A 19115-nucleotide genomic window follows, 5' to 3' on the forward strand; every position below is an offset into this window, starting at 1 on the left:
ATCAGACCAAGAACAGATCAGAAAAGACCAAGAACAGATCAGATCAGACCGAAAACAGATCAGTCAGACCGAAAACAGATCTTATCAGACCGAAACAGATTATATCCGACCGAGAAAAGATCATATGCAACCGAGAACAGATCAGATACGACCAAGAACAGATCATACCGAGAACAGATCAGTAAGACCGAAAACAGATCAGTTCAGACCAACAACAGATAAGATCAGACCGAGAGCAGATCATATCAGGCCGACAACAGGTCAGATCAGACCAAGAACAGATCAGTAAGACCGAAAAACAGATCAGATCAGACAGACAACAGATCAGATCAGACCGAGAAAAGATCAGATCAAGAAGAGATCATGTCAGACCGAGAACAGATCAGACAGAAGACAGATCTTATCAGACCGGGAACAGATCAGATAAGACAGAGAATGGATCAGATCAGACCGAGAACAGATCAGATCAGACCGAGAACAGATCATATCAGACTGAGAACAGATCAGATCAGACCGAGAACAGATTTGATCATACCGAGAACAGTTCATATAAGACAGAAAACAGATACTAAATAAAACAATTAAATAACAGAAACAAAGAGCACAGGGCTTGCTTCTGAAGTTACCAAGGCAACCGGTTGTCCGGCATGCAGTAATGCACTGGATGTTTTTCTTTTTTTTAATTAGAAGTTTGTTTATTTATTTATTGTAACCCGTTTGTAAATAATAAATAAAACCTTTCGTCTCAATCTTTCACCTACAATAAAAATAAATTTTAAGAGTTTAGTAGTCAGCGTCACTAGCAATAGGTCTTCTTCCCTGCATTGGAAGAGGAGTGTGGTTGTTAGCTACGTCACTTATTTTTCAAAATGGTGGCTTATGTCTAGGAAAAAAAACAAGAGTTATTCAGCATAAGAAGGATTCAAGGAACCGACTATTCAAGGACCAACTTTGAGACAAAAAATCTCACAATTCCTAAGTTTGGCCACTTTTTGAGAATAATTTTCATATCAAAACCTTGTTTATAATTTTATATCACATTGAAAGTCCGCCGATTAGGTTTTGCCAGTCCTTGTTTCTGGCAACCGTTTTTTTCTGCCTGTTCTGAGAACAGGAGTTTGTTTTTAAGAACAACAAAATCCCCCTCCCAAAAACAGGGATTGGTTTCAGCTCTGAGAATACAAATTCATAACGGGGCGTAACAATCCCATGACAAAACTGATTAGTAACAATTATCCATTGATGGTAGTTGTCAAATGTGGTTGGAGCCTCTATTCACTTTTATCCCTCAAATACTAACAACAGATGACAAAAGCTCTTGAAAACTTATGCCACTTGTTAAAACAATAGCAGGATACTTGTAGTTTACAATTCTAACAAAAAGATTCCCTCTAATTTACGAAATCCCCAATCCCTGAACATGCTATAAAATGCTAAAATGATGCCTAACATGCTAAATGATGCCATGCTATGATACCATACTAAATGATGTCATGCTGAAAATGCTAAAATGATGCCTAACATTGTAGTTTAGCCCCTCTCCCGAGCTAAACACTATAATAACAAAATTCTTACTTCATTACTTTCAGAGAATTTCATATTTGATTATCAGAGTTATTTCCAGTTTAACTGCATTGCATCCCCCTTCCCCTAAATATTTGGATATAGTCCTATCTTTCGCATCTATTCCTTATCCACAGTTAGTACGTAATGTGAACTGATATCCGTTTAAAAATAAAATCAGCAAAGGCTTGTATATAGCCCAGGGCTATATCCACCATTAAAGAGGCAGAGATTGGGGAATCAATTGTCAAGGTAATGGATATTATATGATTAAGATTACTTATAGGACAGAAATCAGATATGAAAAACAATATAACGTTTGATTCTCATTTCGATTCTCTCCCAAATTTAATTATCATTCCTGTTCCAATTGCTCCAACCCACCCTTCCTCCACAAGGCCTAAGCTCTGTACAAAAGTACCTTCATTGATTTATATATTTTTGAATTGAATTTTTGACATTACGAGCCAACAGCTGAAAATACGCACAAAAAAAAATAAAAAGAGGGCAGCGAACAAACTCCTCTGTTACCCTTCTCACTATAAGCCAACGGGGCCAATGTTTGTTTTTACGTGAATGTCAATTTTTCTTTTCTTTTATGGCAACGGTAATTGCGCAGAATGATTCTCCTATTGGAGAAAACACTATAATACCTTACTGGTAATCCTTACTTGTGACCATTTGCCCCCTTCCCCTAATGGGGCTGGATATAGCCCCAGGCTACATACAAAACTTGGAAAACATGGATTAAATTGAAAGGAACCTTGATGGGTAAATTTTAGGTCTCCTTAATTAATCATTCAGAAAGACCCATTGATCCTTAGCGGGGACAGATATTACCTAGGTTATGCAAGAGGCTTTGTTGCTTTTGTGCGTTTTTTTCTCAAATAATTTTTACTGCCATTATGGAACGAATTGTAACGAATTGGGCGCCTTTTTCAAGTGTAGCAATTAGTATATTCGGAAAGAGCGTTGAAAGGCGTATCGAGTTGTAGGTTCACTTTTTAGCTAGCAAATCTATATAAAAAAAAAATAATATTTTTCAGAAAACGATGTGGAGGAAGCTCCACATCTTCACAAAACATGCAGTGATACAGTTTGAAACATTTTAAATAGAACCTTTGCACCTTTGCTTCGCTTATCCTTTATAAGTAAAAGATGACAACCAAGTGTTTTCTAGCTGATGACAAGAAAAATATGAATTTTATGAATGAATCTTTTTTCTAAATTATGAATCATTTATGAACCTAGGTTAAAAATATGAACTTTTTCTCATAATTATGAACCCAGTGGGCAGCCTGTGGTATTGTATGTGGAACTGTTTTTTTTTTTGTTCATCGTGGAGTATTAGTTTTGTTTTTGTAACGTGATAAGCCTTTAGAATATTTATTATACTAATCAATGCCCAGAAAACCAATTCTTCTATATCATTTTTATTGTCTTTTTTTATAATAAAGTTTTCTTACGTTGTCCTCAGAAGCGTTGCCTCTATTTTATTGTTATTTAGTAATGTGACACGCCTATGGAACTGCGACATCTAGGTTTTGTTTCTTGAATCTCAATTATTTTTAGAAATAGTTAAAACTATGGCTTACTCCGTTTTTGTTTAAAATAAAAATTTAAATGGTAAAATTATTTGGTAAAGGGGGATCATTTAGCACAGATACCTTGATCCCATTTTCAAGTTTTCTAGGAGGCTAATATAAAACTAGGTCAATCAGACTATAGTGTACAGACAAATGTTGACTATGCATCAACATTTATATAATCTGTCCAAATGGTTTCAATGGAATTGCTAAAATTAGGCGTCACTGTAGGATCAATTTAAGATTAACATGCAGAGTTAGTGCTCCTCTGAATGAAACGTGTTAATAAACTACAAGTAGCCCAGTGCCATTAGATTCCCATTTTACTCCCCTTCCAAACATCATGGTCGCCCCTCCAAAAACGCATCCCCCACCACTCTGATGGTCTCATACAGTCCTAGGATATATATAAAAAGTACAGAAAAACACTAAAACAGTGAAACCCTTGTATGGTATACCAGACAAATACATTAAAGTGATTAGTGCTATTTGTGAGAAGAACGTTGCTTCGGTTACGATAGGAAATGATGTTGGTAGCAGGTTTCGTATTAAATCAAGAGTTAAATCAAGGTTGCGGCCCTTCCCCCTATATATGGATAATTTTTATGGACTTTATCTTAAGGAGCAAAGCAAAGACATTGGAAGAACACGGAATCAAATGGGAAAGTAAAACTCTCCAGGACATGCTGATGATTTAAGCATCCTAGATGAAAGTAGTGGCCATATGAATCAACTTTTAGAGGTTTTGCGAGTTCAGGGCGCAAGAATAACTTTGAAAACTAATCTAAGAAGGCTAATTCGCAAAGGCTAGGAACAAGTGAAGATGAAAAGGTCCCAAGTTGAAATATGATGTTTTACTACGAGATTTTAACGCCCAGGTCGGTAGAAATAGGGATAGATGGTATTCTAGCCTAGATAAATTTGGTTTAGGAAAAGAAAACAGCAATGGCTACAAACTGTTGCAACTTTGTAGGTAAAACAATCTAGTTATACCCAGTACGGTGTTTGGTCATAAAATGGCCCAAAGTTAACATGGTATTAAGGTGATGGTAAGACAACGAACTTTATTGATTATGTTAAAGTAAACCGATAACTGGGAGGATCAATACAAAGTACTAGGGTATATAAGAGTTTTGTTATTGAAGTTAAACGTAAAAATCACCCTCTAGCAGTGTCTAGAGTTACTTTAAAGCTGAAATTACTAATACCTTAAGATTCTTATGACTGCTAGTACATTAAGCTTGTTATGATCTGCTGCATTTGTAACTTTTTGTTTGATTCACAGATGAATCTAAGCTATACATTAATCTGTTACTTATTAAAACTCTTCGCGATTCAAGACTTCAAATCATTTAACAATTGACTTACCTACAGGGGAATAATTTTACAAAGACCAATGAAGTTATCCTAGTTTCTCGTACTTACCCTTTTAGTTGACTATCGAAAAATTATATTAGTTCTTTTTTTTATTCTGATTTGAAGAAAATTACTTTTCTTAATCAAAAGAGTTGTACAGCCCCTATGATTATTGAAACACGTGACTCAATTGATATGCATAAAATGGGCGGTATAAGTGTTTTATTCTGTTTTCAGTGAAAAACGACCATTTTTGACATTTTTCACTCCACGATTCAGTGAGGCAATTAAGAACAAAATTTACACGATCAAAATGATCTTAACATTTTAATAACCAATATAATATTTGTAGAGAATCACTGTTTTGACGAATGGATAAATCTAAGATGGAGTGAGGGAAAAAATATGTTTTCGGTTTGATACCCTTGGCGCCCTAATCATATACTTCTTTGCCAATATAATGCCCAATATGTTATCATCGCGATATAAACTTAGAGTAGACCTTACACATTTTTAAAATTTACTAGTTGGTTTTTGGGGCAAGTCAGATGGGTTCTGGACTGAATAATAAGAACAAAATATGTCCGAATACTCACTTTCATGATCACGAAAATTTGATCCAGGCTCAGAAGGCTTGAAATCACAATTAAGCTGTTCAGATACACCAGAAGAAACCACCAAAGGAATATCTTCATGTTTGGGTGATAAAATAGGATACTTCCATCCAATAATATCGTCACTAAAATTTGGGAATGTTTCTTCAACTTCTAAAGAAAATTGAAAGTAAATCAATATTAAAACCATTACAAAAGTAACCCTTCTAGTAGTACAAATTATGAAGAACAAATAACAATCATTACATGGTGCTTCCAAAATGAGAAAAGAAAACTTAATAGCAAAAAACAAAATCGAAAAACAACAAACAAACAGAAACTGTCGTATCAACATTTTGACAGACAAATATAGACACGTCAAACTAAACTTGAAGGGGAAATTCAGAAACTCATATCCCAGGGTTAGGAAATATAAAGTTAGGGGATAAAGAATTATTTACTCGTGGAGAAGGGATGGGGTAAATAGGCCTTGAATAAGGATACTACTAAGTCATATTTAATTAGGGAAGCTTATAATAATAGAATTCTAGTTGCTCATTTTATGACTAAAAACTTAAAGGTATCAGTCGTAGTAGTACACACCTCAGTAAATCAAAGTAATGGAGATAGTGGTGACTCAAATGAATTTTACCCACAGCTGAATTTTGTCCCAGTTAGAAACATTGTAATTTTATTAAGAGATTTTACCACCCAGGTTACTAGAAATTGGGATAGATTGTCTCCTGGCATGGATGAATTTTTTTTTTTTTTTTTTTTTTTTTTTTTTTTTTTTTTTTAGTCCCAGCTGCTACTCTCTCGGCGACCTTCAAATTTACGCGACAAAAATCTCATAATTTATCTAATGTCACCTACTAATTTCTTAATAAAAATAACAAATGGCATGGATGAATTTGTTGTAAGAGAAGAAATCAGTAATAGTGGTTCTCCTTGCCAACAGAAAGGTATCCTAGCATACCTAATTTTTTTGAAGGCAAAGAAAACTATAAAGGTTACAGACTGCTGCAATTTGTTTAAGTATTACAATATAGTTACAACCAATACAATATCTTGTCATAAAATGGTCCATAATTTAGCATAGAATTGACATGATGGTAAGACAGCTACCCTTATTGATTATGACATTTTAAGCTAAAGATTGACAGTATCAATGCTAGGGAATATAGAAGTGCTGTTATTGACGCTAAAAGTTAACCTAAACTGTTATTGAGGATTAGGATTAACCTGAACATAAAACTTAGGAAGTCTAACTACTTTCCAGGAAGCTATGACGTTGGCAGACTCCAGTATGAGAATTGTAGAAGACAATGTAGAAGATAGATGAAATAATTTTAGGAAAATAGTTTGTGAACTCGCTGATGGTGTCTTTGGGAAGAAAGTTAGAAACACAACTAAGAATATCAGTGACAACGCTTTATGTTTAATAGAAAAGAGGGACTTGTACATGAATTATTTGAGTAATAGATCATTTGAAAATAAGAAAAATATTAAAGAAAGCGGAATGCATTAAAATATGAGTTAAGGAAGTTTAAAGTGGAGGCCAACGCTAAATTGCTGAAAAAAAAATGGTGCTACTTTGGATGTGAAGGATAGTTTATTTTTTGCAAATGACCCACTGACAAAGCAAAAAGGATTAGAAAATAAAAAGCACCTGATTGCGCACTAATTAGAGCAAAAGATCCTCATAATGGTTCTGCTTTGTCGGTATATCAACTTTCCTTGCTACTGCAGACAATTCGTGCTTGTTATTATTGTTATTTTTATTCTATTGTTATGTTGTATTTGTATTGATATTGTTATTTGTTATTATTACCTGTTATTTTCGTGTTTTGTGTAATTATTCATTTAGAATTTTGGTTGTTCCGGGCTCCACTTATTCATTGATAATAGTTTATGTTCGTTACAAGTTTGGATTATTGTCGATCATTATTTCCACTCGTCATGAATTCAATAGATTTTCAGACATTATTTCCACTCGTCTTAAATTTAATATGACTCTTAATTTCTATTTGAAAAACTTTTTCAGAACCATATTTTAGATGAATCTAGAAAATAGAGCGATTATTCCTAGCATTCTTCCCATCTAACAATCTCACAGCACAGCAAAAATCTGAAAAACAGTTCAGAACACAGTTTAGTTGACCAAAATATTTTTTTGTCTATATTTAGCAAAATGGCAAATCAGGCACATAAAACAACCTGAATTAACTTCCAGGTGTTAACGCTTTTGCTGCTACAATATAATGAATTTGTATTCTAGTAGCTCTGTTTATTATAAAGTCTCGGACAGATTACTGTCATCAGTTGATTCAGTAAGCAAAACTTTAAGCAACCAAATTAAATTAAGTTATTTATTAGTACTCCCGTCTAAGTGTATCTTGGATATTCAATAGTGACTGAACTAAAAATTGTATAATTATGCATTTATGTGAGAAAGTAATGACCCTTACCACTAGATGGAGAATACCTAGAACTATATCTAAACAGACTCTATCTAGAACAACACCATATAGAACATAATATTTAAAGAATACAAGGATACCTATAAATAAAATCAAAACAAAGTATTATAACTAGTTATGGATCTATATCTAGACATATTCTATCTAAAACTATATCTACATATTGATAAATATCTAGATAGAAACCTAAATAAAATAAGAAAAACCAAAAATATTCGAAGCAAGAGTGGATGTTCTCAGTTAAACTTAAAGCAGGATTTTGTCGTCTTAAGCAATAGACGTGTCAATATTTGATAAAGTACACAATCGATAATCATGGGACACAAAATTATTGCACAATTATGGATTTTTTTTTTTCAATAAAAAAAAATTCTCTTTTAAGTTAAAGAGTGCATAATTTTATTATAATGATAAAAGAAATATGATACATAAAAACCAAACGCTCAATGTAACCCCCTTTGGCAGCATAGTGCATAATATTTTTATTCAAAATGTGCAAAATCTATATTTCTTATATTGATTTCTATATTAAAGAAATGTATTTCTATATATAGAATATATTTCTATATTCTTATATTGATATTTCTGATATTGATTCCACCAGGAGCCTCCAGTGTTCTTTGTAGTACCAAGTGAGATAAGGTTTGAGTAAAAGATTAGGTTTGATAAAAGAGTTTAGTGGTTTTAATCAAGTCATTACTCTTGTTTTTCAGATTCTAATAAAAATACATAAACAAAAAAAGGGAATAACAAACAGTACAAACTGCTTCCCTTACCTTTTAATTAATTAAAAAACTCTTTCCACAAATAAGTTTTTCAAAGAACAGTGAAGAAATGCTTCAAACCACAAATGAGCAGAAATAGAATTAATTAATCTACCAAGCTTAAAAACTACCACATATCAGCATAAAAAATAAATGAAACCCAGAACGAACAGAAATTTAAATAAATAACCGAGTCAAACTGAAAACGAACACAAATTAACACGAGTAGGGCTCAAAACCCTTATGCCTAATCAAGGCCAGAACATAATTTGCACTTTACTGAGAAAAAAAAATTATCTTTTCACTTTTATGAATTTAATAAATAAAAAATTATGAAGATTTTAAGGAACAAATCTCAGCACATGTATATTAAACTGACAGTGCACATTCATTTGTATTTATGCAAATCAAATTAGCCCTATCTGAAGTTTATGCAACCTCCCACTCTATAAAACCTTATATGCCCCGAAGGGATAACTTACAGCTCTTGCCCCACGGCTCTGGGGGTTTTGTCAACCCTAGAGGCATTTTTATATGTTCTTTGGACTATTTTGAACAAAATGGCTATCTCACAATTTCAATCACATGCGTTTGGTGAAGATGGGTAGTTGGGAGGTGGGGTTAGTTGCTCCATCACTTTCAAATCTAAAAAGAAACCTAGAACTTTCAATTCTTAAACAAATGAGCCGCCTCTAAAATTAATACAACCATCCCATCCGTAAAAACCTTAAATGCCCCTGGGGCATAATTTACAACCCCTTGCCGCCAGGCTCAGGTGGTTTGTATCAACCCCGATCTTTGGACTATTTTGAATAAAATGGCTATTTCAGAATTTCTATTGGATACTTTTCGGGAAAACACAGCAAGTGGGTGTGTGTGTGTGTGGAGGGGGGGGGGTAAATACCCACTGATCACTTTGACTCTTAAAATTCACTAGAACTTCTGACCAACAATCCAATGCTCCGAAGTATATACGACCACCCTTTCATTCAAAATCTTATATGCCTCAAGGGCATAACTTACAACCCTTGCCCTGAGGGCTGGGAGGGAGGGATGTTATCCTCAAAAACATTATTTCTGGACCTTTCAACAATGTTGAAAAAATTGCTATCTCAAAATTTAGATTCGATACGTTTGGGGAAATGATTAGCGGGGAGGGTGAATATTTACCCTCCAACTCCTTCTATACAAAGTGCTCTGGTCAAAAACCAAAAAAAAGAAAAAAATAACACACTGTGCCAACATTGTTCATTACTTGCGCAGCGCTATTGCACTGCATATGATTACACAATAAAAGACTAACCTGAAAAGTTTAAGCTTGTGTTTGGCTTTCTCTCTGTTCTTTCCAAAATTTGATTCCCATTGTGCTTAAAAAAAAGAAAAACTACACACAGAAATATAGCCAAATCTTTAGTTGGGATAGACCTAAGTTTAAAACGTGTAACCACACATATTTAGTAATGTCAATCCTGCTACTATTTATGTCAATTTAATTGATATTATCAAAAAATGAACAATATAAAAAACCACAACCCTGAAACTACCAGGTTATAAAAAGGAAGGAAGTGGCAAATACATCCATAATTTTTTTTTTCTTTCATATCAGAAGCAATTTCATCAAACAGTTTATTGAAATATCATCAGATACACTTTTACATTTACACACAGAAAGAAGCAAGGGGTATCTTATTGACTATGTGTAAATATGCATGCTTTTGGGGCTCTTTATCCCCTTTCCTTTGGTGAGAAACACTCTAAGGGGTCCACTAGACGCAAAATTCTACTGTATGTAAATAGAACAAAAGAACATACATAGAACTTCCATTTGAGACAGTTGAAGAGCACAACACGCTTGCAAAGAGCTTTGAATAAGTCTCTTAGTTTTAAAATAAGAGGTACAAAAGAAGAATAAAAAAGAAACTAATAAGAAATTTAAATAAGAACTAAAATAAAATTTCAAAAAAAAGATAAAATCCTTTTTAATAGATAGTGTACAAAAAATTCACAAAAAAATACCAGATATTTCGGTCAAATATAAAGTGACCGTCATCAGTAGTTTTACTACTGATGACGGTCACTGTATATGTGACCGAAATATCTGGTATTTTTTGTGAATTTTCTATACACTGTCTATTAAAAAGGATTTTATCCCTATTTTGAACTTTTATTTTATCGTCATGGAAAGGCAGCGTGGTCTCCGAAATTATCCAAATAAGAATTTTAATAATCATTACTGTAAATATTAATAAAAATAGTAATAATCAAGTATACACTACATGTTTTAAGTTGAGCGAAAAACGAAGATATGGTTTTCACTTGTACTAAGACATGGAACAGCAACACCTTGCATAGCAATCAAAAATAAATACAAAATTCACAATAGTAGCATTGGGACGGCCAACCCACTTAAAACTATTGGCCTTATTTGCTCCTTACAGTTCATTAGCACAAATTATTTCATGAAAAACCTAGATTTAGGTATTTTATTTGCCATAAAATCAACAATCACAAAGAGAAAAACGTTATCATCTAGAAAATACATTTAGCCATTTCTGAGATATTCTGATATGTCTATTTGACAACTTGGACTGGCACAGTGTTTTTTTTTTTATTTAAAGATAAGATAAGATTTATTGCTGAAAAATGGCTATCACAAGCCCAAAAGGGCCGAATTCGCACTTTAGCGTCAAATACAGCCAAAAAAGAACAACAAAAACAAACAATCAAACGACAACAGAAAATTATAAAAGGGTCAATGTCAAATACGTAAAAATGTTTAAAACAAAAACAAAGTACAAAGTATAATCCTGTTCAGCCTCCTAACATCATAAATTAATACTCTTAGCTGTTCCAAGAATATTTCAGAAACACCCTTATTACGATTTGGATGCATCATAAATTCTTTTCATTTAGCTGCATTTCCACCCCACTAAAGTTTCCCTGGAAACTTCAACTTAAAACTCTATTCGATTTCTGAGATAATTGCATCTACAACATTTTGACACCCAGGATTCACTAAAACTCTTTTGGTTTAGTTCAATGTAAAAGGGCGCAGTAATAGCAGTAGCAATGGCAATAGCCTCAGTCATACATAGCATCACTCGCAATTGCAAGTAGTCAAAGTTGTAAGTAGTTGCAGCCTTGGTCACAACCAGTTCCAATCAGAGTAATTAGTAGTTGTTGTATTAATCGATTTAGTAACAGTTGCGATTGCATGTAATGGCAACCAGAGTTAAAATTAGTCAAAGTCGTAGAAAGTGGAAGTCAAAAGTAGTTGCAGCCGCAAGTAGTAGAAGTTACAATAATTCATAGTTACAATGGAGAGTAGTAGCAGATACAGTCACAAGTAGTCATAATCACAAGAAGTTGCAGTTGCAAGAAGTCACAGCTGCAAAGGAGTCGCAGTCGCAAGCAGTAGCAGCTGTACTCAATAGCTGTTGCTAGTTACTTTTGATTTCCATTTTGCCCTTTACTAAGGCAGCGCTGCAATACCAATGGGAACGATGTCAATCTGAAGTCAATCCCATTCAAGATTCAAAGATACATACTCAAGCATAAAAATTAAAATTTTTTGAGGCAAGACCATAATTCTTATTCAGGCATAATGGGGGAGATAAATAGTGAGAACCACTCTTATGGGCAATTATTACAACCAATCACCATTTTTAGAGGTTTCAGGACTTTTTTAAACATGCCCTTAAATTTCTTCACAAAATAATATTTTACTATTCAAACTGATTTAGATGATAATAACTATCCATTTTTATTTCTTGGGGTGGCCGCTCAACTTATGTTAAATTGCTTTGTTTAGAATAAATCTCTCTCTCTCTCTCTCTCTCTCTCTCTCTCTCTCTCTCTCTCTCTCTCTCTCTCTCTCTCTCTCTCTCTCTCTCTCTCTCTCTCTCTCTCTCTCTCTCTCTCTCTCTCTCTCTCTCTCTCTCTCTCTCTCTCTCTCTCTCTCTCTCTCTCTCTCTCTCTCTCTCTCTCTCTCTCTCTCTCTCTCTCTCTCTCTCTCTCTCTCTCTCTCTCTCTCTCTCTCTCTCTCTCTCTCTCTCTCTCTCTCTCTCTCTCTCTCTCTCTCTCTCTCTCTCTCTCTCTCTCTCTCTCTCTCTCTCTCTCTCTCTCTCTCTCTCTCTCTCTCTCTCTCTCTCTCTCTCCTCTCTCTCTCTCTCTCTCTCTCTCTCTCTCTCTCTCTCTCTCTCTCTCATGAATTAGCTACAATTTTTTCTCAGTTACAAGTATTTTTTAAATATTTTTTTTTTAATATTTTTGCTCACTATGGGCCATGAGCCATTGATATGATGCACCCATGATTTTATATCACACAGGGAAAATCCTTTAGCTATTTTTTGGCTAGATATAGTAAATAACACGTACCCCAGTTGCATTGCAACCTGTTGATGTTAAGAAAATATGTAAACTAAAGAGAACTTCAATATACCCCCTTGATATTCCGATTGATTTAGTAAAAGCATTTCCAGATAAATTATCAAAACCCTTATAAAATATTTCTAGCACAATAACTAGAAAATTTTCATTTACCTAAACGCTGGGAAAAAGAATACATTACCCCCATACAGAAGAAAGGTGTTAATTTGGATTTTTATGGAGCCCAACCAATTACCTTAACACTGACATTCTCTAAACTGTATGAGAGCTTCGCAGCAGATTGCCTTTAAAAGACGATTCTTGAACTTATTGATGAACAACAATTTGGAAACAAGAAAGGTTTGCCAACAACACATTACCTGGTCAGTCTCTTTGATACTGTATATAAACTATTTGAAGAGCCAGATACCTGGCTCAATCTCCTTTTCATTGACCTCCAAAAAGCTTTTGATCTGTTTAGTCATAACGTTTTAGTTTAAAATTTGTTGAGTGAATTTAAAGTACCTTATTTTCTAGTCAATATTATTGCATCTTTTCTGTCAAATAAGAGACAAGTTGTTAAGTCCATACATGTATATTCTGATTCACTCCCTATTTCTTGCAGAGTCCTGCAGGGTACTCTTTTAGGTCCTTCACTATTTTGGTAATGATTAACAATTTTGCTAATGAATCACCCAATCGAATCAGCCGATGAAAGTTTGTGGATGACATGTCATTGCTCGAAAAGTGGAGAAGAAATATTAAGAGCAGTGTAATGGAAATTCTCTAAGACATGGCAAGTGAAGACCTTGTCAAAAATGAAAGTGAATTTATCATAAATCTAGTATGATGATCCTTAACTTTCATAAATCAAAACCATTATTTACAGCTCCAATACCTAATGAAATAATCACCACAAAAACTAAACTCTAAGGGGTCACACTGACAAGCGACTTGAAATGAGAGGCTCACATTTGTTCTATTATTAAACAGACTAGTGCATCCCTGTTGCTCCTTAAGCTGTTTTCTAAATTTGCATGCCCAAAAGCACATATCCTCCGCTTTACATATCTTTTATCCATCTACTGGTTGAGTATCCTTGCCCAGTGTGGCATTTAGACCTTATGGTGGATCAGTCCGATAGGTTATAAATTATCCAGAAGAGAGCCTGAGAATTATTTATGGTTAGAACAAAGTATCTTCAATTCTCCTCCTCAAGGAATTCCACCTCCCTACCTTGGAAGTCCGATGTGTTACTTTTTGCACTAATTTCGGGAATAATCTGCGTCGTAATCAATGCTTTCAATGTACACTCCCAGCCCCTTATTGCCCACCAAAGCCTCGTTTACCTCAATCAAAAGTAGAATAAATCCCGGTTCTAAATCCTATTAATGCAAGAATTGAGCATTAAAGCGTTTGTTGGAATCATTAATAAATGAAAATAGTAATGTATCATGTTAATGTGTCATGTTTATTGTTAATGTGTCAGTTTGTTTATTTCATTTTTATTTGACAGGGCAGTCAGGGCCATTGCTGTATCTTTTATAATGCACTTATGTTCTTTTTTTATATAATGCAAGCTACGTGACAAAAAGCAACAAGTTTAGCAGTTTGATACTGTGAGTGTTTGTTTGTAAATAAAGTATCATTTATTCACAAATAATAAACCCCAGTGATAACAGACATCATCATATAGTTTTACTGTAATGTCATTTATGGTTGTAACCAGCCATTATGGTGTCATTCATCTTCTTATATATGAAGATTGACAGTCAGTTTCCTTTGAAACGAGCCCTTGAACAACCTTCTATGATGTTCTAGTACCCCACCTGTAGTGAAGAAGGAAAAAGAAAAAGATACCATACATCAACACATTATTGCTTGAATTTCATTTAAATTTTGTTTTTAAAATAGCATTTTACTATTAAGTCTGATTTAGATAATAATTGCCATTCCTGAATCAGTTAAAAATGGCAATATTTGCTAACTTTCCAGTTTTCTTTAAAAAAGCGTTTATTAATTTTTGGTTGTTATCGGTTGCAGTTTGTTCCCTACTAGGTTGCAACTAGTGCAGGTAGTGACTTGTTCAAAGGTAGTGGTTGGTAGTGAAAAACTTTGTCAAAGTCATCAAAGACTTGTTGGCAAATTAGAGTAAAGCCAAGACAGACAGTCTCTGTGAGAGGCAAAGACGGCATAAATTTTTCAGATTTGTATAAAAATGGTTATTTTCATCATTGTCTATCATCCTAGGTAAGAACTGAGGCAGATAGAAAATATAGCAAGGGTAATTGAGATAGTCTATCAGTTCTGTCAGCCATTTGAAGTATATGGGAGACAAAAATATTCACTATGTCCACAGGACTTGCAGCCAAGTGGGCAACTGATTCATATTATAATTGTTCCAATTGTACATATTATAGGGAGCTTTATATACTGGGAAGACCCACTAGAATTGGCTACTGCAGCAACCATGATTATTTACAGCTACATCTAAATGTTTTTTCACTAAATGACTTTAAAAAAAAAAAAAATGTAATTTCTTCTTTTCTGGCAAGTAGAATAACATCATTTTTCAAAGAAGATAACAAAAAACAAATAAATTTCAGAAAGACATTTCTGACGAACTGGACCTTGTTTTAGTCCTATGTTTGAAGTGAATAAACAGCTTTTATTTGGGGTTTAAACAGGACAATTAATTTAAATGAAAAGAAACACATAGTCATCCTTAACTATCCTTATTGCTGATCTAAAGATAAAAAGAGAACTACCAGTAAGCCAAATGGGGAAAGACCTGTTTCAAAACAAAAAGCTATGATCAATCTTATTCTTTGAAAAAAGCTAAATAATAATAAAAGAAATAAATGCTTACTTTGGCACTGCCATAATCAAAATGTTCTCCATCATCTTCAAACTGACTAGAACTATTGTTCCTTTCTTTGTCTATACCTACAGCAAATTCCTTTTTGACTTGCTAAAAAAAACAAAACAAAAAATAATGAATGTTATCAAAGGATAAATATAAAGAGCAGGGCAAAATTTAATCACCCATTCAAATTAGGCATTTTTTGGACTGACAGGTGAGTATTGTCCTGTGGGGGTGCAGTGAGTTTGACCTCAGCTTACTAATATGGGATCTAGATATCAAATCCGGCTGCAGTAACAAACAGCAGGGTTGACACATGGACCTTAGTAGTCAAGAAGTGTTGTTAATCCAATACAATAGATAAATCTCTTATACATGATGAGGAAATTGGAAGTCTCTCTCTACAGATTTTACTTGATCCTTTCCAGCAGAATACACTCATTCTGATAGCTAAGTAGTTTTTATTACAAGATATATAATATGAATATCTTTTTCAAATTAATTATTGTGGATGAACGTAGTTATTCCAGAAAAATACTTGATGTGACTGTCTGTGCCAGAGCAAATCTGCCAGGACACATCTACCACAAAGAAGTAAATACATAATTTAGACTAATCCTTATCTTACAAGTTCAAGGGTGTGAATTATAAACCTTTTAAAGATACAAAAAAATTACACATGGCCAGGAGCCTTTGAAAACAAAAAAGTTAAGGCCCTATTCCCATCTTAAATAAACAAGGAGTAAAAATGACCTGAAAATGCAGTTTTTTAAAAGTTTTAATCTATAGGGTAGAGAGATCTTCTGGCAGATTTCTAACAGAACTGGAAAAAGACCCCAAATGTCAAACATGCACAGTAAATTCCTAAACAGCAAACAGTCTTTAAAGGAGTTAGCATTGCAAACACGTCAAGGCTTTCTAAATTGAAAAATCAGGAGTCTAAGAAGATTCTTTTTTTTTATCTTGGATTCCTTTTAAACAAGTGTTCTGGATTTGTTTGTGTTCCTCAAAAAGTTTCAACAGATTATGCATAAAGATATTTGGCAATACCTATTTCCAGCAGACATCAGGTCATCTTGTAATGAGAAAACATTGAGAACATTTTCTTCATACCTAATGTGTGAGGATTCTAACCTCAAATTTTACATCTCAAATCCTTTCTCAATATATAAACGTTCATTCTATTTAATTAACTAGTCTAAGGAATTGATTTAGATATTACTAAACTGCTCTATCATTGTCTTGTAGGAGAAAAAAAAAATGAGCAGTTTTGGCAAAGATGAAGGAGCACTATGATAGCCTATTGGCACTTTGAACTAAACAAAACCAGAATGTGAGAAAAAAGATATGTCAGATCAAAGACAAAGTCTTAATAGCAAAACCAGACCTTGTGCTTTGTACTTTTTAACTGTTAAGTTAATCAATTTCTAACCAAAGGTATTTTTCAGGTGGGGATGGAAATTCTAGTGGCCAGGTATTACACAAGTATCATTTTATTTTAATCAGAAATGGAATAAGCCACAGGCTTGTCTCATATAACACAGATTACATACTGTGAGAACACTTATAAACAACAACAAAAATATAAACTTCCTTAAAAAAAAATGAACTGAATTTACTGAACAGTTTGCAAAGGAACTCTGTCCAACTTTCCTTGCTACTCGTGGCTGGTACAACTTTAAAGAGTTCTGCCACATAGATGAATAATGACTAAACTCAAAGAAATCTTCACAAGACACATGATCAATACCCTTTATGATACAGAAAGTGTTGACAAGGTACATCCTGTCCCTTCTGAATTGCAGAGATGGTAAGCTCAGGCTACTGAATCTCCACTCATAAGGTAGGTATTTCAGATAGGGGATGAGTTTGGATGCTCGTCTTTGCACTTTTTCAACAAACTGTGCATCAGATACCACAAAGATGAGCAGTATCCAGCAACAGGGCACACCATTGTCTTATGCAATGTAGTAAAACTTTGCAGTTTAAACCTTCTGAATGTTCTTTTGGTGCAAAGCAAATCATAGTTTGCTTTACACAAAACAGCTGATGCTTGCTTATCAAACCTCAGATGATCATCAAAAACAATACCAAGATCCCTGATAGAGTTAACAGGGCGTACCAACACATCACCAATAAAAAATCAGTATGCCACATCTTGTGCAAAGTAATGCATTACATGACATTTATTCTGGTTAACAAACATAGATTTTAAATTACATCATTCAAACAATGCTTCTAAATCTCCCTGTAGAAGTATCACATCAACCAGGGAAGTGACACCTCTGTATACCTTTACACTGTCTGCAAAGAAGGTAATGGTGCCATGTTGGATTACCTGCAGCAAATCCTTTATAAATAAACAGAATAAAACTGGTCCCAGGCAGCTACCATGTTATCTTTTGCCTTCAACCTAGCCTAGTTCCTTCCTGAAATCATAATAAAATACATAACCATCCTTTGGTCACTTAATAAAGTGGACTACAATAAAAAAAAAACTTACCAATGAGTTGCATGCAGCAATATCTGTTTTATAAACAGAGGAACTAGTTTCAGCAAAATTGTTTTCCAACTTATTATTTGAGGTATCTGCTACAAGAGGTTCTACATTACTGGAAGAATCTTCATCTAAAAAGTTGTTTTCAGAGGCTTTATCAACTCCATTTCCTTTTGCAGCAAGTTCAGTCATTTGAGTGTTTTGAGAGAGATAGCTAGGTTTCTGCATCTGGATAACTGTCTCATCAGGATATGCAAGACCTTTTACTTTCAGCATTTCAGCCAATTTTATTAAAGAACTAGTCTGACCTTGTGGAACAGTCACTTCACCTGTATACATAAACTTCATCAAAGCTATCAGGTCATAAAATTTCACATCCTTTAAAATAATAATAGGATGGGGGTGTGAAAACCCTGGAAGCAGTGTTTCAAAGTAGGAACTACAAGATGAGAGAACAAGTCTGTGACATTTGATGCTTTGACTGTCACATGATAGGGTGACATCTGCAAAATGTTCACTGTTTAATACAGATAAAAAAGCTCCATGAAATACATCCATGTAGTTGTTCCACTTCAAACAAAATTCTTTTTGCTCCATTTCGAAAATAGTGACTAAATCCTTGAATAACACAAACTCACTGAAAAAGATTGAAACATATAAACAGAAATTCCAAATCACAGGCATTATAGGCACTAAAGGTGAAAATTAAGAGAGTACTCTACAATTAGAAATTAAAAAGCAACTCAATACATGTATTTGTCTTTCAAAACTTTAACATTCCATTTCAATTTATAAATATGCCTAGCTTGATAAGAATTGTCTAAATGAATGTTGAAAAATATGCTTTCATAATTTGCAAGAAATCTTAAATCAATATTATCCAATTAGTTTGTGTATACGCCAAAAATGAACCAATTCTAATTACTGATACAATAGTTCTAAAGGAATTTATGTACCCACAAAATGAGATAATCTACTTGTCCAGACTGTATTTATCCTTATATCCTTCATGAACATCATATACTTTTGTGAATCCCTTTCCTTG

The 19115-nt window shown here is 33.8% G+C and overlaps 1 protein-coding gene across 1 annotated transcript in view; it reads right to left on the bottom strand.

Moving 5' to 3' along the window:
* The window catches only part of LOC148949828 (uncharacterized), a 133463-nt gene that overhangs the window by 99324 nt on the left and 15024 nt on the right, over positions 1-19115 (bottom strand). Inside the window, exons 2-5 of the mRNA XM_089092796.1 lie at positions 18077-18707; positions 15580-15681; positions 9646-9709; positions 5030-5272 (exon numbers count right to left, since the gene is read on the bottom strand). Coding sequence (XP_088948922.1) covers positions 5030-5272; positions 9646-9709; positions 15580-15681; positions 18077-18707 — 1040 coding nt within the window. The remainder of the gene's footprint in view (positions 1-5029; positions 5273-9645; positions 9710-15579; positions 15682-18076; positions 18708-19115) is intronic.

The sequence above is a fragment of the Artemia sp. Qi Xiang Cuo genome, chromosome 8, assembly GCF_049724085.1.
Source record: "Artemia sp. Qi Xiang Cuo chromosome 8, ASM4972408v1, whole genome shotgun sequence".
NCBI classification, from domain to species: Eukaryota; Metazoa; Arthropoda; class Branchiopoda; order Anostraca; family Artemiidae; genus Artemia; species Artemia sp. Qi Xiang Cuo.